The 15,294-nt window shown below is 39.7% G+C and overlaps 1 protein-coding gene across 2 annotated transcripts in view; it reads right to left on the bottom strand.

The window, feature by feature from the left end:
- Nucleotides 1–5,701: 5,701 nt before the first annotated feature.
- pard3bb (par-3 family cell polarity regulator beta b) overlaps nucleotides 5,702–15,294 on the bottom strand; it is a 179,938-nt gene continuing 170,345 nt past the window's right edge. For both annotated transcript variants that reach the window (XM_063887866.1, XM_063887867.1), the window contains exons 23-25: nucleotides 9,770–9,985; nucleotides 9,521–9,631; nucleotides 5,702–9,409 (exon numbers count right to left, since the gene is read on the bottom strand). In XM_063887866.1, the coding sequence (XP_063743936.1) occupies nucleotides 9,295–9,409; nucleotides 9,521–9,631; nucleotides 9,770–9,985 (442 nt within the window). In that variant the 3' untranslated portion in view covers nucleotides 5,702–9,294. The remainder of the gene's footprint in view (nucleotides 9,410–9,520; nucleotides 9,632–9,769; nucleotides 9,986–15,294) is intronic.

Genomic DNA, 15,294 nt, shown 5'->3' with positions numbered 1-15,294 from the left:
GTTGTTTGGGTACATGGCCCGGGACTTCCTCAGGATTTCGAGGTTGTCGTTGGTGATAGTGGGATGGTGTTCAGTTTTGTCCTGCCCAGCCCTTCTGAGTGACTTGATGAGTCCGGAGAACACGTTATTTGAGGTGGTAAACTCATTGTCTTTCATCAAACACCATGCCGGCTGTACGGAGGGTCATTAACGAAGCGGTTGATCCCAGATCTCAAACCGACATAGGTACTTATAGCGTACTGCTGGCCCTTAGTGTTTCTAACACTTCCATAAAACTGGCGAAGTAAGCTGTTCAGCTCCGGTTTGGACACAGTTCCGAAATCCACCATTTTCTCCTGGGTTTTTAAGAACTCTTTGAGACATTTGACAGCCCAGGTAGTTGACGCCAATGTACTATTTTTGTTGCGACTCTTTTCCAACGCACTCAACTCATCATTTGAAACAGCCGCAAATCTTTCGTTGGTTTTGTGGTCTGTGTCAATGTCCAAACACTCATCTATACTGAGGCCTCCCAACACATCAAAATTAACTTCAAAATTTGACATGTTGAAGCTGCCAATTTCCAACGAGAGACAATGTATAACAATGTAACGGCTGGGTGTCGCTAAACGACGCTATGGAAACCACACGATGTAGGCTCATGGAAGTAGATTAGGTAGGCTAGTAGCGTAGGTAGGCCACTGGATACTTTGTGATTAGGCACGTTCTATTTGATCATTGTTTGATGGTGGAATCAAACACGCCTATTGACCAATCAGAGAGCTTGCTCAAACCTACGTGTTATAGGATAAAGAATAATGTGTTTCCCACAGATCAGGAAGACATGCACAGGAGTTGGATAGTGAGTATTATTATCTGTAAGAATGCACACTGAGTGAAAACCTAAACTGATACTCCACAAAGGAAACTCAAAGGTTTTGATAATAAAAGAAACACAGTAAAGATGTAGTGCTAGTCCTTATTGGACTGAACTGAACACACTGATGGTTGTTAATGTTCCATACAGATGGCATTTCAATGAGACAATAAAAAAGAGGCAACTTGCTCAGTCATAATGAAGCTATTGTGTATCTTTTGCTAAACAACAATGTATAGAGTCGTACTCAAAAAGCCGACCAATGTGTGGCAATGTCTTTATATTCTTTGTCTTCCCAGAATTCCTCTGCCCGAATTTTCCCCATTTTTTTCAGGTTACTTTGTTAGGGACGTTTCTTGGCTTTCAAGTTCCCACCTTTATAAAAATGCATCCATGCATCCAAGAGAAGCTATGAAAAATGGCAGACATAGCATGGTGGACAAAGCTTGTTCCAAAACAATCTTACTTTAAGTGCCTTTAACATATTCAAATGTAATAGAAAAGAGATGCACAAAGCCACCTATTTTGAAGGCAAATCTGACATAAAGTGAGGAAGTTTTGCAACTCTAAGACGGGCAGGTCAAACATTTTGCTGAGTTATGTGATGTTGCTATACAGGCATAAGAACAAGGTGAAGACATATAAGCCAAGAAGAAAACAGCATGTGTTTTGGTTGTCTTGGCTTCCTGCAATGTTGTTGCTACGTTTGTGTGATTACTCAGAAAGTCACACGAGGCCATGGTGCACTCTTCCAGATTCAGGTTCACAGACTTTGTGTTTGTGTCTGAGTGAGTTTCATCATCACATGTGTTTGATTTTGCTCGCAGCAGTGTGAGAGTTTGTGGCTAACTGTTCATACCTGAGTTATGTTTGTGTGGACTTCCTTGCTGATCTCCTCTGTCCTGGAAGACCCAGGTTGAACTTGCAAATCAGCTGAATACACACACGCACATGCACAGGCACACACACACACACACACACACACACACACACACACACACACACACACACACACACACACACACACACACACACACACACACACACACACACACACACACACACACACACACACACACACACACACACACACACACACACACACACACACACACACACACACACCAAGGAATCCCAACCAGTGTGGCCCAGGGCTGAGGATCACAAGTCATTACTGTGCACATGGGACAAAGAAAAGGTATTTTTCTTAATACACCGTCCATGACCCTGTCAGGATGTGAATCTTGGGTCACACACATAATTTGCCATAATCAACACTTCCACTTCTGCTCTTCTGTATGTGGTCAACATTCTGTTAACATATTCCAACAGTTGAGGTGAGGTTGTAGCTACATCTAAAAGGGTTCATTTACACTTGCAGACTTACAACATTGTTTTTCAATTTGGTTGAATTGTTTACCACCTGTTGACATTAACTCATTCCAAAGTAGACATGATAGGGCTTTGTTTTAAAGAGTTGCAAGACAGAAAGGTTAAGAACATAGACTGTACTGAACGTAGTCATGTGGCGTAAACCCTTAGTTTGTGGACTTCCATTTTAAAACCCACAAGTTTGGCATTTGGTCTGTCGCCATGGTGTTATTTTGGAGCCAGAAGTGACCATACTTAGACGATAGAATGGAGCCTTGGATGATTGAGACCCAATGCGGTTAAGTACTGCTTAAATAGCAAATGCTAACCAGCTAATGCTAGTGATAGCTTAGTTTGGAGGGTCCATTATTAATCCAGGTTAACTGTGTTATTATTAAGGATGCTCATAAGTTACAAAATGAACATCATGCTGCATTTAAATAAGATTTCAGACCATTAGAAAAATGTCAAAAAAATGTAAATCGAATTAGAAGTAGGGTTATTTTCTCATAGTCCTCTATAGAATATGAGTCGACATACACATACGTGTAGATACTATACCTTGTTTCCCAAATGTAACTACACACAACGTTAGAACAATATTTAAAAAAAACTTGCACTGACCAAACTTTGAACGGCAGCGTTTGTCCAAGAGATTCAGGATCTCATAAACCTTTAAAACAACCACACCCAAAATGCAGTATTTCCTATATTTTTTTGGAGTGCATACAAAGTGCTGAAGGGGAAGATTAAATCTGATGACTAAATGGAAAACAGACATCTAGCCTTGTGTATCACTTCTGTATACAGTATCAATGCTGATTTATACAGTATTGAATTGCACCATTGGTTTCCGTCAATGATGATTTAAACTCACTAAAGTTCCAACAACCCTGAACACGGTGGTATATTTGTATTAACGTGTTTTAGATGGATGTGTATGTGCACCCGACAAATTCGTGATTGTGAACGGAGCTTGTCACACTCTAATCATTAGTCCACACAGTCATAAAGAAAACAAGATCGTCAATTGACAATAATTAATGAGTATTTTGGGAGGTCTGGCAGCTCCAAGGGCGGCCTTCAAACAAAGAGTGTACATGAAAAACAATCAAAAGTCAAGGGAACAAAACGCAGGCTGCCAGGCTGCCAATAATAGCTGCGACTAAACAATACCTTGCCAACCAGACACACACACACACAAACTCACACATCCACAAACTGGCAGCCACTCATAATGGGAAATCCTAATTACAATGGCTTCCAATGATTATTAAAACTATACTAATAACGGCTAATAATTACAGCATGCCAAACCTGTCCTGGAAGTGGGTTTGGAGCAATTACACACCCAGTCAGTCAATGACTACTTCATACAGTCAGTCAGCGAGTCTACCAGGCTGTTTGACAGTCACTCAAACACAGCATCAGTCACAGAGATGACCACCACGAGGCCACTCTGTAAGCCAGTCAGGAAACACAGGATGATACTGAACTATGATTCATTAGTGGACGGATTACACATCAATTAAACATACAATAAGTGATTGTGTCAACTAGAAGATAGATATGTAATAGAACTGGTGTCTTGATAGACGATCAGATATTGTGGTTCTTATAGGACTACTTCAATTCAATTTTGAAAGTATGGTCGACACACAAAAGACAATTTAAGAAATTCTACCTCTCCCAGAATGCAAGCAACTAGGATTTTTTTTAAAGCACTAGTTGACCTCAGAATATGATTTTAAATATTGCTCATATAGCCAAGAGCACCTGCAAATGTGGAGAATATATTGGGTTTGAAGAGAAAAAGCCTTCCTAAATTGAGCTACCTCAAGGTAAGTGGAGCAAATGGAAAATGATTGGTTACTAGTGACAACAACGAAACATGCTTTAGCCAATCGTACTATAGCTTTAACTAAAACTTTACTTAAACAGAGTAATAACAATGTTCATGAGTATACAACAGGAGTCTTACCTTATCACTATTAGGGTCCTTCTTATTTGACATACCTCAAGTTTTTTATCTTGCTGGATGTTTGACTTTTTCTGGCAAGAGAAGTCCCACACAGCTGGCTTGCATCCGTTTTAGGGATTGGGTAAATAAACACTGTTACGACTCATTGATACCGTAAAGTGTAGAGACATTAAGCTATGAACCCTGAACGAAATACAGATATGTTTCAGTGAGTTCGACAGCAGCAGGATATATCATTGAGTAGAGACTTCAGTTATAATGAACAAATACCTGTTTTCACAAGGAGCAGAATTAAGAATTAGAATTGTGGAGAGTCTGTAGCAATCAGACCCCATTGTGCCGAGTCATAGCTAGTGAGGTAATGCTGGTTTGTACAGAAATATTCCTTTCCAAAAGATTAGACACATTGGCCCGAAGATCCAGATGAAAGTACGTAGGAGCGGAGTTTGTTGGAGAGAGAGAGAGAAAAGGGTCACTTTAAAGTGAAGTTTGACGGCTACAAAATGATTGGCTTATGGAGATCTTAGCAAAAATGGTTGGTATGATGATAGAGCAGAAGCCAAAGAGTGTTATACAGACATCTGCAAGGGATTCTATCTAGCATACCAGGAATTTTACCAGTGGGCCGAACTGGTGAAGAAATTACAAGTTTGGAAAGATATTCCAGCTTAAACAAAACATTAGGTATACAGTCAATTGTGCAGTCCTTCCACTCTTTGAATTTGCTTCAATTCATGCTAGATTCAGATACAAAAACTCCAGAAGCACTCTGCAATTAATCTTTATAACTACTACTAAGTTCTCACATGCATTAACCCAAACACGAGGACTTAAATAGCCATTACAATCAGGACATTGGAAAATACACAAACACACGGACAGACTTTGCAGATCCATACTGAACACTGTGCACAAAATAAACCTTGGCAGTGACTCGGGAGAATTTAATTACTTCCTCTCCCGCTCCCCATTGGCCAAGAGGTCTGGGATATGCTAATTAAGTCTTGACTGATAAAACAGTCCTCTGCGTCTCATTACTACTAACTTTCTGATTGCAGCCAGAGTCCAGCACCCAGAGTGTGTGATAAATAAGAGAGCACCTAAAGCCACAGCCTGTGACTAAATGCTTATTAATCGGAGGGATATGACCCAGCAGTGGGATGGCACCACGCCAGAGAAACTTTAAAAAATAGTTTCTGCTGCAATCAGTGTACCTTATCTTCTTTTTCTAATTGATAATTAGTCTTGCATTCATTTAAGGGCCAAGATCTATCTCTTATCACAAAGGTACAATTTATCAGCAGCTTAAATGATGGACTAAATTGGGTTGGCAATGTTAATGATTCACCTTGCACGGAATGGGGGGACATGAGGGAAATAATTTCTCCTGACTCATATTTAATTAACCTTAGCAGATGTGCTGGGCATGCATTGTGGCATTGAAAAAAAAGACATACTTAAAACAGTTTAAGAAAGACAACTTTGACAAGCACTCTTTTCAAATGGATATTTTAATGCAAAAATGTTATGTTATATACATAAATATATAAAATGTAGGAAAATGGTAATAGAAATCATTGTTTTTGTTACAACGTTATAAAATGATTTTTTGGGATACAACCAGTTTAATAAAAAATGTTATACTTCTAAGATAGAGGTTGTTAAGTTGGCTTCTTCATAGGAGTACCAGAAGTCTTCATACAGGAGACTCTGGGTCGTACCTTCAGCTTGTGCAACTCATACTATAGATTGCCATAGCCAAAGAGTTTGATGTTACCCATACTACGCAAACTACCAAGATGTGTTCTCTTTCCAACTAAAATACAAAATAAAGTTGAAATTGACCGTAACAGTTTATTGTTTTCATTTAAATTGCTTTTACAATACTGAGGAAAAATAACTGAAATAAAGGTGGTTTCCTGCAGTAGCATGGTAACTAAACACTCGGTGGCTCTGGTATAACCAACCCACAACCCTGACTATCATAAAAAAGAAATACATACAAAATAAATGCGTCCAAAGAGTAACATACATGTGAATTGCGTACCGGTATCAAAGGATAATGTAATTTTCACATCTCAATAAACGGCAGCTATGCAAAGCTTTACCCAGCATTCAGATACACAAGGCTAAAAATACATATTCCATCTTTCTGTCTAAAAGTGGTGCAAATAAATTTGGAATGATAAATCCCCAAACTGCCCATGTGACCCAAGATCATTTTCTCTGCTGCTTCATAACATGATATATTCCATAGGCAGCTACAATAGCCTAAAGTAATACAATTGACCTTTTGGTAGCATACCTCTTTTTGGTATATTGGCTGCAGATAAGCACACATTTTAATTCATCTATGTAAATTATTGTTTAAAAAAATGTCATTATCACCACTGAAGGTCCTTGGAGTGTAAAACAAGTTTTTTATTAATCACATTTCATTGCAGTGTTACTGTTTTACCATGTAATCCCAATTCTAAAATGCACATTTACGAGCTACTGTATTATTTGACCTCAGAGATGCAAGGATAACAAAACGCAATGGCTGTTCAATTGATAGAAACACGGTCATCAGCCATATCATATAGTATATGAATATACTATATATGTATGTATATAATAACTGATATATGGAGATGTACTGCTTTTTCTCTGCTTTGTATCATATTGAAGTAAACAAAAACAATGACTAAGCAAGCGAGAGAATGATCTAATGAGGCATGAGAACAATTAGGATGTGGTTTCTGTTTGCTTGAACATCAGACCAATCTCTGTGGTTTGTTATTGTCCGTTCATTACTATTTGGAATTTTGATTTCAGTACTAGTACTGAAAAGTGGTAGCATCTTGACAAAAACACACATTAAGTAATTCCCAAAGTAACCTAATACAATCAATAAAGCCCACTCCTTTAACCCTCCTCCTACTGCAGAACAACTGCCGCCCAAATATTTATGAACTTTCCATCTTTTCTCTGCTTTGTTCTCATTTAAAAACCCTCTGAATCAAAGCATTATGGACCGAAAGACTTTGGCCTTTATGGCACTGCAAATGTTTTACCATTTATTCCACCTCCCTCCATGCCTACTTTATTCTATCACTTCTTTCTTAATCGTTCTTTCTTCCCTACATCCTTTTCCTTCATTTTTTTTCTATCTTGCTTCTCTACCTGTCGATTATTTTCCTTTCTTTACATCTTTCTCTTTTTTTTTCTTTCCTGTCAGTCCTCTCAAAGTAAAATGCAATTGAGATGGTTTTAGATAAAATCTACATCACATTTCTCTCCAAGGGCTTCGGTCAAATTACCTAATTGTTACATTCACTACAGTGGGATTTCATCCTCATATTAATGTAAAATGCAATTCACCTAATCCTGAATGTCATTTTAAACATTTAATCTCCATTGAAATTAATACTGCTGAGCTTTGTGGAGCGAAACACAGAAACATTGAGCTGGACTTTCACTCTTGGTTTCACTTAATTGATGGTTGAGTAAGTGGCTAAATGGATATACTCTCTGGTGCAGCGCTGAGAAGAGCACTCTGAAGCTCACTTCATGTTTCAACGAGACTCGTAAGCACTTCACCACGCAGTGACGCCTACACCATCAGGTCACAGTGATGGGCCATCCATCAGATCTGAACTACAGTACATGGCATACACAGATAGCATTGAGAAAAAGAGGCTGCTAAGTAATAGAGTGGGGAGATAAGCACTGACAACTGGTCAGTTAAATGCTTACCTTTTCTGCCTGGTTTACCCAACAGTGGTTTACCCAACAGTACAAACATCTCAAAGTCATTACACTTTTTGAAGATATATCTAAATATTGATCTAGAGTAGTAGACGAGATGGGAAGAGATACTGTTAATGGAAGCATCCTGGTTTCTGGTTTCAGACCTAGTGGTATTGTCTGATGATGTTTGATAAGGCTGTGGTTGCGTGCAGGTAAATATTTCAGGCAGAGGTAAAAATAGCCAGAACGCATCGCCTGAAACGTAATCTGGGGAACTTCTCTGCATTCATCTGACAACAATTGGGCTTTTTATTAGCCTGATAATTGGCTATCTCTTGAACAATCCAGTCATAGACGTTGTATCTCAATTCCCTCGTGGAATCCCATTTTGCTAAATCGTCTGTATCTCTGAGTAGTGCCTGGAAGAAGAAGAAGTCTTGGCCCAGATATTAGTAGGCTATACCATAACCCTAGACAAAGAGTCTGTTCCCACCAGAGACTGAAAGTGTGTCTGATTGGATTTTGTTAACCAATCAGTACCGAGGTATAGGACCGATGTTTGATAATTACAGATTCAATAAACACAGGTTGTACCATGAATTAAGTATTGATGACATGGAAGATGTAATCCAAGAAGTTTTGATACATTCAAGTAGAGGTCAATTCAAATAAGGTGAAATATTCAAAAACACACAAGTTATAGTGGTATTATGACCTGAAATGACAATAGATTTCTGACATTTTCAACATAATTTTTTACTTCCACACTCCAGAGGAGGCTCAAGCAGCCATTTTTTTTGGAAACACTCTAAATAGTCTTTAAAAGTGGCTTTATTGCACAAGACCACTGATGCTAGAATGTGCCATTTGAATGTTTGAGATACAAGGCCACGAGGCAATGCTATATTGTGCGTTAGAATCTATAACTTTTTGTCCTGTTTGAGCAGCAGCAGTAAAACCATGAGGTACAATAGAACAAATGCAGAGCTGTATATAATGCCTTAATTCAAATGGACCCAATTACCTTTGTGGCTCTGTCTGATTCTTGAAAGAGACTACATGAAAACTAAGTAAAAACCCTGCTAATTTTATACCGTGGGATGGCTCAAATCAATTTAAAAGACTTCAAACAAGAAGACATAATGCATTATGCCAGCCACTCCATAATTAACCTCCTTTACTATGCTTGTCTGTGTATTACCATATTCTTCAAACGGCGAACAGAAGGTTTGATAATAATAGTGATTCAAATTAGAGGTTTCAACTCTATGTCATTGGAGTACCGCAAGCAGAAGAGCTGCACGTCACAAAGCAATTAGCATTCTGCTCATTCTCATGTCTGGACCTGATTTGTCTACACAGCTGCTGTCATGGCATTCTTCTGTCTTGGGTTGGTTTGGTTTTGGTGTTGCTGTCGCCCCCCCTCTCCAGTATAGCCATATTGGTCTGGACTGGGATCCACCATTTGCCTGTAACCCAACAAACATGTTGTTAGAGCACAGTGGGTTTTTGTGGTCCTTCTTAATATGTATTGATGCAGCATTTTCCTGGGATCATCTTCATCCACAAATCGCTCCTACCTGTAACCCCCACCCGCTGTTCCACGCGTCATAGTGTCGTACCGCATCCCACGAAGTGGAGGGGTAGGTGACGGAGGCACATCCTGCCGCAGGGGGCCTCTCTGTTGGGAGCTGAAAGCAGAAAGCAGAAAGGTCCACCATTATCCCAATATTAGTAAAAACAGACTTTGCTGGGTGACTGTTTCACAATAAAAGCCTCGGAGTATTATGGATCATGTGATATAAAGTCATTTCCTTGCATTTCATTACCTTGGGTGGGGGTGGTACCCAGGGTCAACACCCCGAGGGTCACCTTGCCGGGGATATGGCTGACCAGGTGGGTAGGCAGAGTAGGACGGGGCCGATTGGGAGTTGGGGTTAGGGTAGGATGGGGACTGAGGGTATCCCTGCGGGGCCTGGGGGGGTCCGGGATAATGACCTGACCAGGGCTGCATGGGGTAGTCGGCTGGATCCATTGGACCTCGTCTGGAACCGAAAACAAGACAATTTGAAATACAAGATTGATTTAAGAAAACACAAAGATTGACGAGTGATATTCTATATTTTCGATGAGTTAAAACGGTTTGATAAGGTATTGCAATTAATCTAAAGAGCTGCATGTCAGTACAGGTTATTCACTCTTCTGACCAATTAACAGCGAGGAAGATGTTGGGGAAAAAGCCTGCTTGAGGAAGTTTCCCATGGATGAACTCCTACAAAATAAATGTATTGCCCTTTTAGTTAACATAACTAAGACTCCTGTTTACCTACCAATGTATTTTAATTAAATGAATCACATTATTGCAAACGCAAAAACTAAGATTTCTTTGAAGACTATGGCCATATGTAAGTTAACGGAAAGAATGCTATGGCAATTTTATTTTCACTTTCAAAACGTGCTGAACAGTACCAGTAAGATAAATATATAAACCTGTACATGTTATAAAAGGCACTCAAAACAATAGCCAGGAAGGCAGTACGATGGATTACGATTCTAACCTCTCAATCAAAATCAGATCGTCCACAATAAAACTAATTGTCAACCCTAACCCCAACCCTGTTGACAACATCTCGTTGAAGTTTGCTGTTGTTTGCTTTGTAATGTTCTTTTCATGTTCTTTGTCAAGATCTTGTCAGTAAATACTAATGCTGCACTTCTTGCCAGTTTCTCTCACAAATGTGTTGACTTAATGGCTTAAATATTTATGAAAATCTGCTAAAAACTATTTGTTTTGGACCAGACAGAGAGACAGAGAGAGGGAAAGGCACGCATGCAGCCAGGAGCTCATCCCGGCCAAAGATCACATAGCAACAGAATATAAGTGACATGTGACAGTTTTAAGTAGGCTAGGGCTCAGTTAACACACACGCACACACACAGAGACACACACACACACACACACACACACACACACACACATGCACAGCTGCGGTAATCCAGTACAGTCCTGTTAATAGATATCGATGTCTTGTGCCCAGTGGAAAGCAAGTATACAAACACATGTCGTCCACATAGCTAACATAATGAGGTATTACATTTTATCTCTCTGTCTTTCTGTCTCTACTCATCTGTCTACATTTTTTTCTCATCCTCTCTCAATTTAACCAAATGCCTTTTTTCCACTCTTTATACCCTTTGGTTTATTTCCATCTTTTTAAATTTAGCTTTCCACTTTTCTAAGTGTATTCTGTTTTGTATGTGTATGTATTTAAATGCCATATTCAATGTGTGCAATTATAAAAACATCCTACAATATTTCTATCAATAGTGACTCGCCGTTAGTGTTAATATACTTCAAAAATAATGTGTACTGAAGCATGTACTTGTCCTAAAATGCGTTCAGAGTAGAATCATGTTACTCTCCCTGAGTGCCATAATGACTCTTATCAGTGATATGCACAGTTTAGCGGGAGCATAGACATTAACCAATCACAGGGTTGACCTGTTGCCTGGAGATAATGTTAATGTGAAGATGGACAGACTGAACCAAAAACAGATTTGTGCATATATACTGGCACACACACTCAGAGTGCTGGTGGTCTCCATGCTGACGCCTGTGTGTGTCAATTTGGGTGGTCAGCAGTGGAAAGTGTATAACTAACCACATGCCCATCGTGTTTGGGATGTCTGCTTGTGCCCCTCCTGGCTCCATATCCGCCGTCAGAGATTGTGAGTGCGTGAGAGCGTAACACACACATTTCTGCTTTTCCCATACGTCAATCTAACTGTCATCTGCCTTGTGGTTTTCGACTTATTCTGCTACACTTATTGTAGGTCGCTCAGGGTATGAGCTACATATCTCAAATGTCTTCTTTCTTGATAGCTACAGCCGCTTCTCTTCTGCTAGCAACACGTACAGTGAGCCTGCCAGCTGTCCTTGTGTCTGCCTGCCTCTCCTGCTCTCCTTTTAGCAGTTCTTATGACCACAGGTCTGCTTGCCAGCCAATCTGCATGGCTTGCTATCTATCCCTGAGCCTGTATACCTGCTGCCCTATCAGTCAGTCAATCAGTCACTGGCCCCTGGCACCGATAGTGTCACCAAGGCAGAGATAAGGGGCTGGGGAGAGGTGACGGGGAGGTGAAGGAGGCCGGACAAAGGGAGATAAGGTAGAACTTAAGTAGGGGAGGAAAGGAGAAATGTAGGGGGAGATGCAGATGAAAACTAGGATAGAGAGAGGCAAAGAGGTGAGAAAAACACAATAAGGAAGCAGTAGACCAGGGGTGCCCAACCAGTCGATCGCGATCTATCAGTCGATCACGGGCTGAGTTCCAGTCGATCGCGAGAAAATGTGAGTAGGCTATCCTCCTACTGTTTTGTAAAATAGGGCTACATTAAAACTTCCAACTTAAAACATCTTAAATAGGCACAATGAACTGCTGATCGCGTGAAGCAGTGTGTAGATTTGTACAGCTATAGTAAGGTAGATCAGGCATAATCAAAGAAAAAATCTCACGCGCTTCTTTCTATCTGCGCGCGCATGGTATGGTTGCTAGGTTCTAACTATGGACTCGGAAGGGCGTGAGAAACTCGACTAGAGCGAGTGGATACTACCATGGCGGCAGAAGCTAAAACATCTAAAACATATCATTTTCATTCAGAGTGGGAGGAGGATTATTGTTTCGTGTATTCCAATGCCAAGTCCATCCGTCTTATCTGCAATGCAAATGTGGCTTTACCAAAGAAAGGGAATTTGGAGCGGCATTTCAAGACGGTCCACAAGAGCTACGATACAAACTTCCCAGCTAAATCACCACTGCGCGCCCGAAAAGTCAAGGAATTAAAAAGTCAGCTAGCAGCACAACAGTCCATTTTTACCAGGCCCAATATCACGAGTAAGGCTGCAACCATAGTTTCTTATCGTGTCTGTCGTGTTCTTGCAAAAGGAAAGAAATCTTTCAAGGATGGTGAGATTGTGAAGCGTTCATGGAAGCCGCAGATGCGCTTTTTGCCGATTTTAAAAATCGAAAGGAGATTGTGTCTGCTATTCAGAATGTGCAGCTATCAAGAAATTCTGTTACACGGCGATGCGAGGGAATGGCGGAGGATGTTGAACGGCAATTGAGGAATGATATTGACACATGTGAGTGTTTTTCTCTGCAATTCGATGAATCCACTGATGCTTTTGAATGTGGCTCAGATATGTGTGTTCGACAATATGAGTGTAAAAGAAGAGCTGCTGATCATTTTGCCTTTGAAAGGGCACACAAGAGGCACAGATATTTTTCAGGTTTTTATGGAATTCGTTAGTAAGAGCAAGTTGCCCCTCTTCAATTAAAGGATTTCTGAAACGTTCAAACCATGCTGAATATGCGCAGCTAGAAGACAGTCAGTGGCTCTTGGATTTAGCCTTTCTTACTGATCTGACTGACAAGCTCAATAACTTGAATCTAGAGCTGCAGGGTAAGAACAAACACATCATCAACATGATCAGCTCCGTGAACACCTTTAAAAGCAAGTTGCAGCTGCTATCAAGCAGGTTGCAACAGTGTGATCTGCGGAACTTTCCACACATGGACACAGAACTTAAGCGTCAGGGCAAAGACTGTGTGGAGCTTGAGAGTGCACGATGATGATATGATGATCAAGTGCAAAGCATCTTGTCAGAATTTGAGAGGCGCTTTACTGACTTTGCATCCATTGAGCCTGTTGTCAGTTTTCTCAGTTTTTCATTTGGGGAAAATATAGATGTGGATTGTATAACGTCCAAAGTGGCATCACTCTTCAACCTGGATAGCGGTGCTATTGAGAATGAGATCCGCACACTAAATAATGACATTGAGCTCAAATCAAGAGACCTGACACAAATGTCCAATTCTGGAATCTAATGCAGAAAGAAGTACCCCAACCTCAGACAAACTCCAAAGAATTTGACTGCACTTTTTGGATCAACATATTTGTGTGAGTCTGCCTTTTCACATATGCAAATCATTAAGTCAAAATACAGATCCACCATGACTGATGACCACCTTGCGGCCTGCTTACGGCTGGCACTCAGCTCCTCTTGTCCGGACTATGAGAGACTAACTTCCTCCTCTCAGTGCCAGAACTCCCACTAAGGTAGAGAACCACTTTTCCAACTTAAACTAGGCATTGTATTAATTGGGTTGTATGTTGTTGTGTTGTTACGGGCCAGTCCTAGGCCTACTTGTGCTTATTCTTTGCACGACGTACATTTACTTCAATAAATGTATTATTGTTTTAAAAACTTGATCTTTGTGTCAGAACATTGTGTTATTATATAGGTGCACAATTAATTGTGGCTACGCTATGGCTTTCGTTATGGCTTGGTAGATCTCGACACACTATCAACTTTAAAAGTAGATCTTGGTTCAAAAAAGGTTGGGCACCCCTGGTGTAGACGAAGAAAAGACATACCTTAAATGTTAAAATAATTAAGACTAATTCGTAGACTATTTGGACATATGCTTTACTAATTGTTTATCTATTTAAAATGCATCATGAATAATTTAAATATTTTAAAGCTTTCAATCACTTAACAATCTGTCACTTTTTATTAAAATAAATTGTACCAAAACTAATTTGATAAAAACCTTCAAATAGAAAGTAAATGAGAAGTAGCAGAACAGGCCAGTGGACCACAAGATACAGTACTGTAGATGATAGGAGAACAAATGTTTCTCTATTCAACTTGAAACATAGAATATTGCTAGCCTTGCTCTATTCAATTTACATTTTATTCATTAGTATCTATAGCAAATGACACTGGTTAAAACCGCAAAAACAATTCAAATTTAATTATTTAATAACTGAACAAACAAGTGAAATAAAACAAGACAATGTGGATTAAAGATAAATTAAACAAGATTAGAATAGGCCAAAGGATAAGAAGCTGGTTTTCTGTCCAACATTTAAAAGACCATTTGGCACATGAGATTTTAAATAATGAAATAAAAGTAAATAAAATACCTCATTACCAAGCTTCTACTCCACATAAGTGCACTTTCATTTGTTAGTTATACGCTGCTGTGCTAGATCGGATGGCTCTGACCAATTTGTGCTCATTGGTTCCTTGTGCCCCTCTTTGTGATGCCCTGTCACAGCCAGTTGAAAATTATATACTGGAAGTCAAGTGGAAAAACATATGGAAAACATTGTCATGTTTATTAGGTCCGTGGGAGGATTGGTGTTTAACAGGTGCTGGAGAAAGCTGGGAATATTTTAAGTTTCACTTCATCTTTTTAATAGGGTATCTTCTGGGCTGTTGGCCGACAAAACAAACAATTAAAAAGTTCCCTTTGTCAAGGAAACGTGATGGATACTTTTCACATTATT

This window comes from Eleginops maclovinus, chromosome 7, assembly GCF_036324505.1.
Source record: "Eleginops maclovinus isolate JMC-PN-2008 ecotype Puerto Natales chromosome 7, JC_Emac_rtc_rv5, whole genome shotgun sequence".
NCBI classification, from domain to species: Eukaryota; Metazoa; Chordata; class Actinopteri; order Perciformes; family Eleginopidae; genus Eleginops; species Eleginops maclovinus.
The sequence above is the reverse complement of the archived record's forward strand: the minus strand, read 5'-3'. Positions and strand labels throughout refer to the sequence as shown.